The following is a 17445-nucleotide window of genomic DNA, read 5'->3' on the forward strand; positions in this document are numbered from 1 at the left end:
ACCAGGTTGAGCTCTTAGGCCCAGGGGGACCCTCCAGGGAGGAGCTGTGTAAGGGACAAGAAACCTGTCCCTCTCTTGAAGGCCTTAGGCAGCAAGCTGCTGAAGAGTCCAAAGGCAAGAAAAATGGAACGCATAGGGTCTATTGGGAAGATGGACTCCTGTACACTGAGGCCAGAGACCCCAAACCTGGTGCCACTAGGAGAGTGGTAGTGCCTCAGCTGTTCAGAGAGTTCATCCTAACATTGGCCCATGACATTCCCCTTGCTGGACATTTGGGACAAACCAAGACGTGGGAGAGGTTAGTCAACCACTTCTACTGGCCCAATATGTCCAACATGGTTAAGGAGTTTTGCCTCTCCTGCCCCACCTGTCAAGCCAGTGGTAAGACAGGTGGGCATCCAAAGGCCCCCCTCATTCCACTTCCAGTGGTGGGGGTTCCCTTTGAAAGAGTGGGTGTGGACATAGTTGGTCCACTGGAACCTCCCACAGCCTCAGGAAATATGTATATCCTGGTAGTAGTGGATCATGCTACCAGGTATCCTGAAGCTATTCCCCTTAGGTCGACTACTGCCCCTGCAGTAGCCAAGGCCCTCATTGGTATCTTTACCAGAGTGGGTTTCCCTAAGGAGGTGGTGTCTGACAGAGGTACCAACTTCATGTCAGCATACCTAAAGCACATGTGGAATGAGTGTGGGGTGACTTATAAATTCACTACACCATACCATCCACAAACTAATGGCTTAGTTGAGAGATTCAACAAGACATTAAAGGGCATGATCATGGGGCTCCCAGAAAAACTCAAAAGGAGATGGGATGTCCTCTTGCCATGCCTGCTTTTCGCTTACAGAGAGGTGCCACAGAAGGGAGTAGGATTCTCACCCTTTGAACTTCTGTTTGGTCATCCTGTAAGGGGACCACTTGCCCTTGTTAAAGAAGGCTGGGAGAGACCTCTCCATGAGCCTAAACAGGACATAGTGGACTATGTACTTGGCCTTCGCTCTAGAATGGCAGAGTACATGGAAAAGGCAACCAAAAACCTTGAGGCCAGCCAACAGCTCCAGAAGTTTTGGTATGACCAAAAGGCTGCACTGGTTGAGTTCCAACCAGGGCAGAAAGTCTGGGTTCTGGAGCCTGTGGCTCCCAGGGCACTCCAGGACAAATGGAGTGGCCCTTACCCAGTACTAGAGAGGAAGAGTCAGGTCACCTACTTGGTGGACCTGGGCACAAGCAGGAGCCCCAAGAGGGTGATCCATGTAAACCGCCTTAAGCTCTTCCACGACAGGGCTGATGTCAATCTGTTGATGGTAACAGATGAGGATCAGGAGGCAGAGAGTGAACCTCTCCCTGATCTTCTGTCATCAGACCCAAAAGATGGTACAGTAGATGGAGTGATCTACTCAGACACCCTCTCTGGCCAACAGCAAGCTGATTGTAGGAGAGTCCTACAACAGTTTCCTGAACTCTTCTCCTTAACCCCTGGTCAGACACACCTGTGTACCCATGATGTGGACACAGGAGACAGCATGCCTGTCAAGAACAAAATCTTTAGACAGTCTGACCATGTTAAGGAAAGCATCAAGGTGGAAGTCCACAAGATGCTAGAATTGGGAGTAATTGAGCGCTCTGACAGCCCCTGGGCTAGCCCAGTGGTCTTAGTCCCCAAACCTCACACCAAAGATGGAAAGAAAGAGATGAGGTTTTGTGTGGACTACAGAGGGCTCAATTCTGTCACCAAGACAGATGCCCATCCAATTCCAAGAGCTGATGAGCTCATTGATAAATTAGGTGCTGCCAAATTTCTAAGTACCTTTGACTTGACAGCAGGGTACTGGCAAATAAAAATGGCACCTGGAGCAAAAGAAAAGACAGCATTCTCCACACCTGATGGGCATTATCAGTTTACTGTTATGCCCTTTGGTTTAAAGAATGCCCCTGCCACCTTCCAAAGGTTGGTGAATCAAGTCCTTGCTGGCTTGGAGTCCTTTAGCACAGCTTATCTTGATGATATTGCTGTCTTTAGCTCCACCTGGCAGGATCACCTGGTCCACCTGGGGAAGGTTTTGAAGGCTCTGCAATCTGCAGGCCTCTCTATCAAGGCATCCAAATGCCAGATAGGGCAGGGAACTGTGGTTTACTTGGGACACCTTGTAGGTGGAGGCCAAGTTCAGCCACTCCAACCCAAGATCCAGACTATTCTGGACTGGGTAGCTCCAAAAACCCAGACTCAAGTCAGGGCATTCCTTGGCTTGACTGGGTATTACAGGAGGTTTGTGAAGGGATATGGATCCATTGTGACAGCCCTCACTGAACTCACCTCCAAGAAAATGCCCAAGAAAGTAAACTGGACTGTGGAATGCCAACAGGCCTTTGACACCCTGAAACAGGCAATGTGCTCAGCACCAGTTCTCAAAGCTCCAGATTATTCTAAGCAGTTCATTGTGCAGACTGATGCCTCTGAACATGGGATAGGGGCAGTTTTGTCCCAAACAAATGATGATGGCCTTGACCAGCCTGTTGCTTTCATTAGCAGGAGGTTACTCCCCAGGGAGCAGCGTTGGAGTGCCATTGAGAGGGAGGCCTTTGCTGTGGTTTGGTCCCTGAAGAAGCTGAGACCATACCTCTTTGGGACTCACTTCCTAGTTCAAACTGACCACAGACCTCTCAAATGGCTGATGCAAATGAAAGGTGAAAATCCTAAACTGTTGAGGTGGTCCATCTCCCTACAGGGAATGGACTTTATAGTGGAACACAGACCTGGGACTGCCCATGCCAATGCAGATGGCCTTTCCAGGTTCTTCCACTTAGAAAATGAAGACTCTCTTGGGAAAGGTTAGTCTCATCCTCTTTCGTTTGGGGGGGGGTTGTGTAAGGAAATGCCTCCTTGGCATGGTTGCCCCCTGACTTTTTGCCTTTGCTGATGCTATGTTTACAATTGAAAGTGTGCTGAGGCCTGCTAACCAGGCCCCAGCACCAGTGTTCTTTCCCTAACCTGTACTTTTGTATCCACAATTGGCAGACCCTGGCATCCAGATAAGTCCCTTGTAACTGGTACTTCTAGTACCAAGGGCCCTGATGCCAAGGAAGGTCTCTAAGGGCTGCAGCATGTCTTATGCCACCCTGGAGACCTCTCACTCAGCACAGACACACTGCTTACCAGCTTGTGTGTGCTAGTGAGAACAAAACGAGTAAGTCGACATGGCACTCCCCTCAGGGTGCCATGCCAGCCTCTCACTGCCTATGCAGTATAGGTAAGACACCCCTCTAGCAGGCCTTACAGCCCTAAGGCAGGGTGCACTATACCATAGGTGAGGGTACCAGTGCATGAGCATGGTACCCCTACAGTGTCTAAATAAAACCTTAGACATTGTAAAGTGCAGGGTAGCCATAAGAGTATATGGTCTGGGAGTCTGTCAAACACGAACTCCACAGCACCATAATGGCTACACTGAAAACTGGGAAGTTTGGTATCAAACTTCTCAGTACAATAAATGCACACTGATGCCAGTGTACATTTTATTGTAAAATACACCACAGAGGGCACCTTAGAAGTGCCCCCTGAAACTTAACCGACTATCTGTGTAGGCTGACTAGTTTTAGCAGCCTGCCACAAACCGAGACATGTTGCTGGCCCCATGGGGAGAGTGCCTTTGTCACTCTGAGGCCAGTAACAAAGCCTGCACTGGGTGGAGATGCTAACACCTCCCCCAGGCAGGAATTGTCACACCTGGCGGTGAGCCTCAAAGGCTCACCTCCTTTGTGCCAACCCAGCAGGACACTCCAGCTAGTGGAGTTGCCCGCCCCCTCCGGCCAGGCCCCACTTTTGGCGGCAAGGCCGGAGAAAATAATGAGAAAAACAAGGAGGAGTCACTGGCCAGTCAGGACAGCCCCTAAGGTGTCCTGAGCTGAAGTGACTCTAACTTTTAGAAATCCTCCATCTTGCAGATGGAGGATTCCCCCAATAGGGTTAGGATTGTGACCCCTCCCCTTGGGAGGAGGCACAAAGAGGGTGTACCCACCCTCAGGGCTAGTAGCCATTGGCTACTAACCCCCCAGACCTAAACACGCCCTTAAATTTAGTATTTAAGGGCTACCCTGAACCCTAGAAAATTAGATTCCTGCAACTACAAGAAGAAGGACTGCCCAGCTGAAAACCCCTGCAGCGGAAGACCAGAAGACGACAACTGCCTTGGCTCCAGAAACTCACCGGCCTGTCTCCTGCCTTCCAAAGATCCTGCTCCAGCGACGCCTTCCAAAGGGACCAGCGACCTCGACATCCTCTGAGGACTGCCCCTGCTTCGAAAAGACAAGAAACTCCCGAGGACAGCGGACCTGCTCCAAGAAAAGCTGCAACTTTGTTTCCAGCAGCTTTAAAGAACCCTGCAAGCTCCCCGCAAGAAGCGTGAGACTTGCAACACTGCACCCGGCGACCCCGACTCGGCTGGTGGCGATCCAACACCTCAGGAGGGACCCCAGGACTACTCTGATACTGTGAGTACCAAAACCTGTCCCCCCTGAGCCCCCACAGCGCCGCCTGCAGAGGGAATCCCGAGGCTTCCCCTGACCGCGACTCTTTGAACCTAAAGTCCCGACGCCTGGGAGAGACCCTGCACCCGCAGCCCCCAGGACCTGAAGGACCGGACTTTCACTGGAGGAGTGACCCCCAGGAGTCCCTCTCCCTTGCCCAAGTGGAGGTTTCCCCGAGGAAGCCCCCCCTTGCCTGCCTGCAGCGCTGAAGAGATCCCATAGACTAACATTGAAAACCCGACGCTTGTTTCTACACTGCACCCGGCCGCCCCCGCGCTGCTGAGGGTGAAATTTCTGTGTGGACTTGTGTCCCCCCCGGTGCCCTACAAAACCCCCCTGGTCTGCCCTCCGAAGACGCGGGTACTTACCTGCAAGCAGACCGGAACCGGGGCACCCCCTTCTCTCCATTCTAGCCTATGTGTTTTGGGCACCACTTTGAACTCTGCACCTGACCGGCCCTGAGCTGCTGGTGTGGTGACTTTGGGGTTGCTCTGAACCCCCAACGGTGGGCTACCTTGGACCAAGAACTGAACCCTGTAAGTGTCCTACTTACCTGGTAAAACTAACCAAAACTTACCTCCCCCAGGAACTGTGAAAATTGCACTAAGTGTCCACTTTTAAAACAGCTATTTGTCAATAACTTGAAAAGTATACATGCAATTTTGATGATTGGAAGTTCCTAAAGTACTTACCTGCAATACCTTTCGAATGAGATATTACATGTAGAATTTGAACCTGTGGTTCTTAAAATAAACTAAGAAAAGATATTTTTCTATATAAAAACCTATTGGCTGGATTTGTCTCTGAGTGTGTGTACCTCATTTATTGTCTATGTGTATGTACAACAAATGCTTAACACTACTCCTTGGATAAGCCTACTGCTCGACCACACTACCACAAAATAGAGCATTAGTATTATCTCTTTTTACCACTATTTTACCTCTAAGGGGAACCCTTGGACTCTGTGCATGCTATTCCTTACTTTGAAATAGCACATACAGAGCCAACTTCCTACACCCGGGCTGTGTCATTCAATTAGCCATCTATTTGTTTCCACAGTAGATCCAGTGCTTGTTGAATTGGTCTCATTAGAAGCCTTGGAAAGGGAATTAATCTAATGCAGGATATTAGGCCCAGTAGAGAATTGTACAGTGTGACCATGATTGATTGTCTGCCATGGCCTGAAGCGTATCACTTTCCAGCGATGACATTCCTTCCCTGACTGTGCACTGAGTATCACTTCCAAGAATTTGATCTTTGTGTGGGGTTCCTAAGAAGATTTCTCTTTTAGAGTGAGACCCAAACTCTGATAGAGGCTGATGCAAGTGGTCGTACAGGCTTTTGATTCTTTCAAAGTAGCCTTGATGAGCTAGTCATCTGAGGAAGGCACCAACTGGGGCGTGGACCTTGGTGAAGGTCTGAGGTGCTGACCTTAGGCTTAATGGAAGCACCTTGAAACATTACTGCTGCCCCGACCCAGAGGTATATCCTATGTTTTCAGTGGATAGGAATATGGAAATACACTTCTTGAAGGTCCAGGGAAGTTAGGTAATCTTCTTCCCTTCTTGAAGTGTAAGCATCCAGGAAGACAGCAACTTGGAAACTCGTGCAGTTCTCTGAGGTCCAGGATCTGTCTCCATTGTTCCGTTTTCTTATCAGGAAGTATCTGGATTAAAGTTCCTGGTTTCTCTGGAATTTGTGGACCTTTTCTACAGCTCCTTTGAAGAGGAGGTGGAGAGTTTCCTGTTGCACCTAAATCAAGTGAACATGATGTTTATTTTTGGGTGGGCGGACAGATGGCCTTTATACAAATTGCAATGTATGTCCTCTTTGTACCAACTGCATCACCAATGTGTCTGATGGTATGGGCGCTCATGCTGGGGCAATGTAGGAAATTCCAGGCCCCACCTTTTTTTGCATTTAAATACAGCGTCCGGGGACTATGCATCAGAGCTAACCAGTTGCCCCTGCTAGTTGACAGATGCGTGTGCTCAAGACATCCATTGCTGCATCAATGATGACTGCCAGTGTTGTTTCCCCTTCCTTGAGAATTGCAGCTTTTTTGTCCTCTGGAATGACTTTGAGCAATGGGCGAGATGTCATGCCACATTTGGCATCCTAAAATCACTAAAGCATTAGCTGCCTTAACAGATCTTGCCCCCATTTAGCCAACTCTGCTGTCCAGATTTTAGATTCGTCTGCTATCTCTGTCTGGAGGAGCAGACAGTGGTGTGATAAGGTTCTTGTTCTATGTTGGGCTGCTGATGTCTTTATAACAGAGTCCATTTGCGGGCAGCTGGTAAGACAAGCTGGACCGAATATGGGACCCTATACTTTTTCTCCAGTCATGGTATCACTGCTGAAACTGTTGCTGGCATCTTCATCAATTTTAATCCTGCCCCCAGGCATAATCTAGTATAGGTATGGTTTTTTAATAGTATTGAGTGACTGTTCCTTGAAATCACAAAATAAGCATTTTTGTTTTACTGAAGTCATTAGTAAATTGAATATTTTAGATACTCTTTCCATCACAGAATAATTGAGTGGGTTGTCATCCTCCTTGGGTATAGTGTAGTCCTCCTAGTTACCATTACCACCATCATCATCCCTCCCTAGCAATGTTCATCTTCCTCCTCATCACCATCTGAAAACACAGTCAAATTAGTCTCATTTTCCATGTCTTTGGGAGCTGGCAAGATAAGTAGTTTGGTGACTGTTCTTCAAGATCACCCCCATGGGTGTAGAGGAGGTGATGAAGGCATAGGTAGCCTAGGAGGTGCACCATGCATGGAACAGGCATAGGTTGTCCCTTAGGGTGCTGAAGCAGTAACCTTTGCAGCTTTCCTATCCAAACTACAGCAAATGATCAACACCTTTCAGACACCTGTGAGACGTCTAGCTCTAAGATGAAACAAGGACGTATTAAGCAGCGTTGATTGTTTTAATATATAATCCTGCTGATACCCAAACTCTTGGTAAGGTTCTTTCTCAACCATTACATTCTGAAAACCCGGGATGCAGTGTACATCCAATTGCTGTAAGCAGTCTCTGAAGCGAGGTCGCTGACATTTTCCTCTAATTCAAAGTCTAGTATTTGGGCAGGTAAACTTGCTGTCACCTTTATTGGTGAAAAGGTAGTAGCTGGAAAAACTCTTGACGGGGGTGCCGCAGATGACACTGTCATCATTTATGATATAGCTGAGGGTGTCAATGTTATGGGTTTCGACAACGGTCCCGGGGACATTCTTGTAATGATCATCGGCGGTGTAGTAGTTGTCGACTAACATAGACAGGTTCATCATCATCACAGATCACAGATTTTCTTCATGGCCGTAGATGGGATTTCCATCGACGGCAAAGGTCTCTTCTTAAATTAAGGTTTTTCCTCACAGGACAGATTTCTGCACCGTTTTTTTCTTTTTTTAATACCCAGTGAGGTATTAGTCTCTCCTGGAGTGTTTTTCTAATAAAATTCAATTTTTTCCAGTAAGGATGTGACTGCACGTGCTTTATTAAATTAATCCAGCTCAGGAAGCTATATGTTACCTTTTTCATGCTGCTTTCCTGGAAGTGCTTGGTGGGCACTTTTTACAGAATCACCCCCTAACAATGTGGCACCCCCCTTACAAGGATGGTATTTTTAATTTACTTTCAGCAGATTTTGTGCCAATCCATCAGAATTTTGGAAGGAAAAGGTTTACATAGATTACAGATCAAGTCTTGTGAAGAGGATAAAGACATCAGGGGCACTGATCATGTGGATCATCAATATATATCTTTTTATGTCCACAGGTAGAGCAGGATTTGAATAAAGATTTCTTGTATATCAGTACTGGTGACAATTGGTGACAAAGAAAGAAAGGGTCAACTTGGCCAGGGAAAAAAATGATCTACCTTAAAATCAACTCGCAATGCTGTGGAAGCTGAATGTAGGGGTGGTTCAGTCCCACAGTACACCAAAAAATTGTATTGGAATAATGTCACTGAGAGGTTGGAGCAGCTCTCTTTCTGGGGCCTCTCTCACATATGGTAGAAATGTGGTTGATCTGAGCTATGGAGGCCCTCTAGGGGGAGTAGGAGAGCTGGCATTTCCACCCCACTGGCTAAAGCTGAGGATGCTTTAAATGAGGGGAATGTGCTACTAAACAAACACTGTTTAAGGTCTATGGCCATCTTAACACTGTATACTTCTATTTAAGATTACCGGGGATTCCAAACCTGACAACGGGAAATGGTTAAAGCATGTGATTATAAGAAAGATGCATTGCATGGGAAGGTAGATCTTTCCTTTTCAAATTCAAGACACAAAAAAGAATAAATACAGGAGCAGAAAAATGGAGACACTTACGTTACTGGTCGCACAGAACTGGCGCTGTCCATCTTTGATCTCTGGGGTAAATTTCTGCAATAGAGCTTTCTGCACCCGCCAGATGGGAGGTGGCTCTCGCCCTGTGTGTAACGCGAGCTACAGAGGAGCACAGAGAGGACAATAAGAGAAGACCCTTAGATATAAACACGCAATTCTATAACATAATATAATAACGGCTGAAAAGAACCCTATGTAGTAAATTCATTACCCTAATCATGGTTTTTTACACGTTATCAATGCAAGTTAATTCTCGATACATTAAGCTTTGCTACATTTTCCATTATCACCCATAAAGTGGCGCTATTCGCACATACTCTATGGCGTAGGTACTTTTGATTATGCTGGAGCTCTGACGATGGGTCTAGGATTGTGGTCAGTTAAGGGGTCTTTTAGTATCAGTAAAGTTTGTTTTGATAGGGTCACCACTGTTCTGCAAAGGCTATCACACACTTGTAGGACCTGCTCCTGTGTTGTGGAATAATTATAAATTTCTCTCAACCAGTCGCAAATAAAAACAAATGCATAAATGTTACAAAACATGAGCATACCAACGTTCAAAAGAGCATGGCCAGGGTATGTAGAGTTGATCCTTGCAATTGCGGAGGTCATAGAGTAAGGAGTAACAGCCACTATAATGTTAACTTTTATTTTTACACAGTTATGGGGATATCCCTAGCTCACCTCTGCAGACAGACTACTGACAGATTAGCCTAATAAGCAGGACTAAAGCATACCTTTCCAAAGGAAAACCTGCCACATTTACCAAATGTTTTTGGATGCGGCATCCAAACACTCATTTTAGCTGACAGAAGGGAGTGTCTCCCACTGTTCCTCAATACAGCTTTCACCTGAATGGGAAAGGGCCCTGGAAAGCAATGGTTAATTACTGGGGATTGTCTTCACTTCGCCTATTTTCGATATATTTTTATTGAAGATTTCAGGAGACAATCAATGGGATAATGAATGAGACAAAAATATCTATATTATCAAATATTATACAGTAATATGGCCCTAAAAGGTCACAATGACGCATTTCAAAGAGAAAGCCAGATTAGTAAGGTTCAAATTCTGGTTCCAATGCTAAAAGTGTAAACTTGACAACTTAGGGCATCCTTGGATGAGTATACGCATTACTGGGAGGGGCTGTGGGAGTGGGGATGTGAAGGAAAGGTGCACTCTTCCTTGTAACAAGTATTCATAGCTCAGGAGACATATTAAAGACCTAGCATCAACAAGGGTCAAAGAGAGGGGGCGTGGGCTGGTAGGAACAGGACACTGGTCTGATAAATTTGAGACATGCAACAAAGTGTCATCCACCCGAAACACCCATGTGAGACTGGCCCCCTTCATCATGTAGAAAAGAACAGGGGATTCTTGGAGCGTAATTCGACATCTTCTGAATGTGAAGGGTTGTGGCTTGCCCATAGCCATATTATACAGTTCCCTGTTAACAATCCCTCTGCAATCATTCTGTTGGAACTCCTTGTGATAGATAGTATCTCCCTCTTGTCCCAGTTAACTCTGTAAAGGGAAAACGAGGGTAAGGACTCTATAAGGGCAATAAGGGTAGGCGGGGAGGTTTTGGGATCTCGAAGGGTCGCCGTAATGTCATCTGCATACAATAGTGCCCTGGAATTCCCAGCTGCCATGGCTAGCCCCTTGAACATCATTTGGTTACGACTGATACCACCAGAGACCCCAACACTAATAAAAGAAGAGGAGAGGATGGGGCAGGCTGCTTTGCTTTATTCCCGGACATGCAGGGGATGCATCCGATGAGAAACCCCCCGCAGTTTCTTAGAGCTGACAGGTCTTTATAAAGCCACTGCACTCTAACTAGGAAAATTGATTTGATCCATGCTCTCTCTTGTCCGTGAAAAAGGAATCCCCATATGATGAAGTCAAATGCCTTTTCAATGTTGTAAGGAAATGCCTCCTTGGCATGGTTGCCCCCTGACTTTTTGCCTTTGCTGATGCTATGTTTACAATTGAAAGTGTGCTGAGGCCTGCTAACCAGGCCCCAGCACCAGTGTTCTTTCCCTAACCTGTACTTTTGTATCCACAATTGGCAGACCCTGGCATCCAGATAAGTCCCTTGTAACTGGTACTTCTAGTACCAAGGGCCCTGATGCCAAGGAAGGTCTCTAAGGGCTGCAGCATGTCTTATGCCACCCTGGAGACCTCTCACTCAGCACAGACACACTGCTTGCCAGCTTGTGTGTGCTAGTGAGGACAAAACGAGTAAGTCGACATGGCACTCCCCTCAGGGTGCCATGCCAGCCTCTCACTGCCTATGCAGTATAGGTAAGACACCCCTCTAGCAGGCCTTACAGCCCTAAGGCAGGGTGCACTATACCATAGGTGAGGGTACCAGTGCATGAGCATGGTACCCCTACAGTGTCTAAACAAAACCTTAGACATTGTAAGTGCAGGGTAGCCATAAGAGTATATGGTCTGGGAGTTTGTCAAACACGAACTCCACAGCACCATAATGGCTACACTGAAAACTGGGAAGTTTGGTATCAAACTTCTCAGCACAATAAATGCACACTGATGCCAGTGTACATTTTATTGCAAAATACACCCCAGAGGGCACCTTAGAGGTGCCCCCTGAAACTTAACCGACTGTCTGTGTAGGCTGACTAGTTCCAGCAGCCTGCCACACTAGAGACATGTTGCTGGCCCCATGGGGAGAGTGCCTTTGTCACTCTGAGGCCAGTAACAAAGCCTGCACTGGGTGGAGATGCTAACACCTCCCCCAGGCAGGAGCTGTAACACCTGGCGGTGAGCCTCAAAGGCTCACCCCTTTGTCACAGCCCAGCAGGGCACTCCAGCTTAGTGGAGTTGCCCGCCCCCTCCGGCCACGGCCCCCACTTTTGGCGGCAAGGCTGGAGGGAACAAAGAAAGCAACAAGGAGGAGTCACTGACCAGTCAGGACAGCCCCTAAGGTGTCCTGAGCTGAGGTGACTCTGACTTTTAGAAATCCTCCATCTTGCAGATGGAGGATTCCCCCAATAGGGTTAGGATTGTGACCCCCTCCCCTTGGGAGGAGGCACAAAGAGGGTGTACCCACCCTCAGGGCTAGTAGCCATTGGCTACTAACCCCCCAGACCTAAACACGCCCTTAAATCTAGTATTTAAGGGCTACCCTGAACCCTAGAAAATTAGATTCCTGCAACTACAAGAAGAAGGACTGCCCAGCTGAAAACCCCTGCAGCGGAAGACCAGAAGACGACAACTGCCTTGGCTCCAGAAACTCACCGGCCTGTCTCCTGCCTTCCAAAGATCCTGCTCCAGCGACGCCTTCCAAAGGGACCAGCGACCTCGACATCCTCTGAGGACTGCCCCTGCTTCGAAAAGACAAGAAACTCCCGAGGACAGCGGACCTGCTCCAAGAAAAGCTGCAACTTTGTTTCCAGCAGCTTTAAAGAACCCTGCAAGCTCCCCGCAAGAAGCGTGAGACTTGCCACACTGCACCCGGCGACCCCGACTCGGCTGGTGGCGATCCAACACCTCAGGAGGGACCCCAGGACTACTCTGATACTGTGAGTACCAAAACCTGTCCCCCCTGAGCCCCCACAGCGCCGCCTGCAGAGGGAATCCCGAGGTTTCCCCTGACCGCGACTCTTTGAACCTAAAGTCCCGACGCCTGGGAGAGACCCTGCACCCGCAGCCCCCAGGACCTGAAGGACCGGACTTTCACTGGAGGAGTGACCCCCAGGAGTCCCTCTCCCTCGCCCAAGTGGAGGTTTCCCCGAGGAATCCCCCCCTTGCCTGCCTGCAGCGCTGAAGAGATCCCGAGATCTCTCATAGACTAACATTGAAAACCCGACGCTTGTTTCTACACTGCACCCGGCCGCCCCCGCGCTGCTGAGGGTGAAATCTCTGTGTGGACTTGTGTCCCCCCCGGTGCCCTACAAAACCCCCCTGGTCTGCCCTCCGAAGACGCGGGTACTTACCTGCAAGCAGACCGGAACCGGGGCACCCCCTTCTCTCCATTCTAGCCTATGTGTTTTGGGCACCACTTTGAACTCTGCACCTGACCGGCCCTGAGCTGCTGGTGTGGTGACTTTGGGGTTGCTCTGAACCCCCAACGGTGGGCTACCTTGGACCAAGAACTAAGCCCTGTAAGTGTCTTACTTACCTGGTTAACCTAACAAATACTTACCTCCCCTAGGAACTGTGAAAATTGCACTAAGTGTCCACTTTTAAAACAGCTATTTGTCAATAACTTGAAAAGTATACATGCAATTTTGATGATTTGAAGTTCCTAAAGTACTTACCTGCAATACCTTTCGAATGAGATATTACATGTAGAATTTGAACCTGTGGTTCTTAAAATAAACTAAGAAAAGATATTTTTCTATATAAAAACCTATTGGCTGGATTTGTCTCTGAGTGTGTGTACCTCATTTATTGTCTATGTGTAGGTACAACAAATGCTTAACACTACTCCTTGGATAAGCCTACTGCTCGACCACACTACCACAAAATAGAGCATTAGTATTATCTATTTTTACCACTATTTTACCTCTAAGGGGAACCCTTGGACTCTGTGCATGCTATTCCTTACTTTGAAATAGCACATACAGAGCCAACTTCCTACATTGGTGGATCAGCGGTGGGGTACAAGACTTTGCATTTGCTGGACTACTCAGCCAATACCTGATCACACGACAAATTCCAAAATTGTCATTAGAAATTGATTTTTGCAATTTGAAAAGTTTTCTAAATTCTTAAAAGACCTGCTAGGGCCTTGTGTTAGATCCTGTTTAGCATTTCTTTTAGAGTTTAAAAGTTTGTAAAAGTTTGAATTAGATTCTAGAACCAGTTGTAGATTCTTAAAAAGTATTCCAACTTTTAGAAGCAAAATGTCTAGCACAGATGTGACTGTGGTGGAACTCGACACCACACCTTACCTCCATCTTAAGATGAGGGAGCTAAGGTCACTCTGTAAAATAAAGAAAATAACAATGGGCCCCAAACCTACCAAAATACAGCTCCAGGAGCTTTTGGCAGAGTTTGAAAAGGCCAACCCCTCTGAGGGTGGCAACTCAGAGGAAGAGGATAGTGACTTGGAGGAAAATTCCCCCATACCAGTCCTATCTAGGGAGAACAGGGTCCCTCAAACCCTGACTCCAAAAATAATAGTCAGAGATGCTGGTTCCCTCACAGGAGAGACCAACACCTCTGAAATCACTGAGGATAGCCCCAGTGAAGAGGACATCCAGTTAGCCAGGATGGCCAAAAGATTGGCTTTGGAAAGACAGATCCTAGCCATAGAGAGGGAAAGACAAGAGATGGGCCTAGGACCCATCAATGGTGGCAGCAACATAAATAGGGTCAGAGATTCTCCTGACATGTTGAAAATCCCCAAAGGGATTGTAACTAAATATGAAGATGGTGATGACATCACCAAATGGTTCACAGCTTTTGAGAGGGCTTGTGTAACCAGAAAAGTGAACAGATCTTACTGGGGTGCTCTCCTTTGGGAAATGTTCACAGGAAAGTGTAGGGATAGACTCCTCACACTCTCTGGACAAGATGCAGAATCTTATGACCTCATGAAGGGTACCCTGATTGAGGGCTTTGGATTCTCCACTGAGGAGTACAGGATTAGGTTCAGGGGGGCTCAAAAATCCTCGAGCCAGACCTGGGTTGACTTTGTTGACTACTCAGTGAAAACACTAGATGGTTGGATTCAAGGCAGTGGTGTAAGTAATTATGATGGGCTGTACAATTTATTTGTGAAAGAACACCTGTTAAGTAATTGTTTCAATGATAAACTGCATCAGCATCTGGTAGACCTAGGACCAATTTCTCCCCAAGAATTGGGAAAGAAGGCGGACCATTGGGTCAAGACAAGGGTGTCCAAGACTTCAACAGGGGGTGACCAAAAGAAAGGGGTCACAAAGACTCCCCAGGGGAAGGATGATGAGACAACCAAAACTAAAAATAGTAAAGAGTCTTCTACAGGCCCCCAAAAACCTGCACAGGAGGGTGGGCCCAGAGCCTCTTCACAAAACAATGGGTACAAGGGTAAAAACTTTGATCCCAAAAAGGCCTGGTGTCATAGCTGTAAACAGCATGGACACCAAACTGGAGACAAGGCCTGTCCCAAGAAAGGTTCCACTCCAAACTCCCATCCAGGTAACACTGGTATGGCTAGTCTCCAAGTGGGATCAACAGTGTGCCCAGAGCAAATCAGGGTCCACACTGAAGCTACTCTAGTTTCTGAGGGTGGGGTGGATTTAGCCACACTAGCTGTCTGGCCGCCTAACATGCAAAAATACAGACAGCAACTCTTAATTAATGGGACTAGAATAGAGGGCCTGAGGGATACAGGTGCCAGTGTCACCATGGTGACAGAGAAACTGGTTTCCCCTGGCCAATACCTGACTGGAAAAACTTACACAGTCACCAACGCTGACAATCAGAGAAAAGTACATCCCATGGCAATGGTTACTTTAGAATGGGGAGGGGTCAATGGCCTGAAACAGGTGGTGGTCTCCTCAAATATCCCAGTGGACTGTCTGCTTGGAAATGACCTGGAGTCCTCAGCATGGGCTGAGGTAGAACTAAAAACCCATGCAGCAATGCTGGGTATCCCTGAACTGGTGTGTGTGAAAACAAGAGCACAGTGCAAGGCACAGGGTGAACAAGTAGAGCTGGAGTCTGGAAGAAGGGCCCAGCCTACCAAGAGAACAGGAAAGTCAGTTGGGAAACCAACTACAACACAGCAAAAGAAAGGGAACCTCTCTTCTCAGGAAGAAGTTCTGCCCTCTGAGGGAACTGAGCCTTTGGAGCTTGAACCTTATCAGGTTGAGCTCTTAGGCCCAGGGGGACCCTCAAGGGAGGAGCTGTGTAAGGGACAAGAAACCTGTCCCTCTCTTGAAGGCCTTAGGCAGCAAGCTGCTGAAGAGTCCAAAGGCAAGAAAAATGGAACGCATAGGGTCTATTGGGAAGATGGACTCCTGTACACTGAGGCCAGAGACCCCAAACCTGGTGCCACTAGGAGAGTGGTAGTGCCTCAGCTGTTCAGGAAGTTCATCCTAACATTGGCCCATGACATTCCCCTTGCTGGACATTTGGGACAAACCAAGACGTGGGAGAGGTTAGTCAACCACTTCTACTGGCCCAATATGTCCAACATGGTTAAGGAGTTTTGCCTCTCCTGCCCCACCTGTCAAGCCAGTGGTAAGACAGGTGGGCATCCAAAGGCCCCCCTCATTCCACTTCCAGTGGTGGGGGTTCCCTTTGAAAGAGTGGGTGTGGACATAGTTGGTCCACTAGAACCTCCCACAGCCTCAGGAAATATGTATATCCTGGTAGTAGTGGATCATGCTACCAGGTATCCTGAAGCTATTCCCCTTAGGTCGACTACTGCCCCTGCAGTAGCCAAGGCCCTCATTGGTATCTTTACCAGAGTGGGTTTCCCTAAGGAGGTGGTGTCTGACAGAGGTACCAACTTCATGTCAGCATACCTAAAACACATGTGGAATGAGTGTGGAGTGACTTATAAATTCACTACACCATACCATCCACAAACTAATGGCTTGGTTGAGAGATTCAACAAGACATTAAAAGGCATGATCATGGGGCTCCCAGAAAAACTCAAAAGGAGATGGGATGTCCTCTTGCCATGTCTGCTTTTCGCTTACAGAGAGGTGCCACAGAAGGGAGTAGGATTCTCACCCTTTGAACTTCTGTTTGGTCATCCTGTAAGGGGACCACTTGCCCTTGTTAAAGAAGGCTGGGAGAGACCTCTCCATGAGCCTAAACAGGACATAGTGGACTATGTACTTGGCCTTCGCTCTAGAATGGCAGAGTACATGGAAAAGGCAACCAAAAACCTTGAGGCCAGCCAACAGCTCCAGAAGTTTTGGTATGACCAAAAGGCTGCACTGGTTGAGTTCCAACCAGGGCAGAAAGTCTGGGTTCTGGAGCCTGTGGCTCCCAGGGCACTCCAGGACAAATGGAGTGGCCCTTACCCAGTGCTAGAAAGGAAGAGTCAGGTCACCTACCTGGTGGACCTGGGCACAAGCAGGAGCCCCAAGAGGGTGATCCATGTGAACCGCCTTAAGCTCTTCCATGACAGGGCTGATGTGAATCTGTTGATGGTAACAGATGAGGATCAGGAGGCAGAGAGTGATCCTCTCCCTGATCTTCTGTCATCAGACCCAAAAGATGGCACAGTAGATGGAGTGATCTACTCAGACACCCTCTCTGGCCAACAGCAAGCTGATTGTAGGAGAGTCCTACAACAGTTTCCTGAACTCTTCTCCTTAACCCCTGGTCAGACACACCTGTGTACCCATGATGTGGACACAGGAGACAGCATGCCTGTCAAAAACAAAATCTTTAGACAGTCTGACCATGTTAAGGAAAGCATCAAGGTGGAAGTCCACAAGATGCTGGAGTTGGGAGTAATTGAGCGCTCTGACAGCCCCTGGGCTAGCCCAGTGGTCTTAGTCCCCAAACCTCACACCAAAGATGGAAAGAAAGAGATGAGGTTTTGTGTGGACTACAGAGGGCTCAATTCTGTCACCAAG

General features: G+C 47.7%; 1 protein-coding gene across 1 annotated transcript in view; it reads right to left on the minus strand.

The window, feature by feature from the left end:
* PRR12 (proline rich 12) overlaps positions 1-17445 on the minus strand; it is a 420401-nt gene that overhangs the window by 143241 nt on the left and 259715 nt on the right. The window contains exon 7 of the mRNA XM_069200974.1: positions 8873-8989. Within this exon, the coding sequence (XP_069057075.1) occupies positions 8873-8989 (117 nt within the window). The remainder of the gene's footprint in view (positions 1-8872; positions 8990-17445) is intronic.

Source organism: Pleurodeles waltl, chromosome 7 (assembly GCF_031143425.1).
Source record: "Pleurodeles waltl isolate 20211129_DDA chromosome 7, aPleWal1.hap1.20221129, whole genome shotgun sequence".
Lineage (NCBI taxonomy): Eukaryota > Metazoa > Chordata > Amphibia > Caudata > Salamandridae > Pleurodeles > Pleurodeles waltl.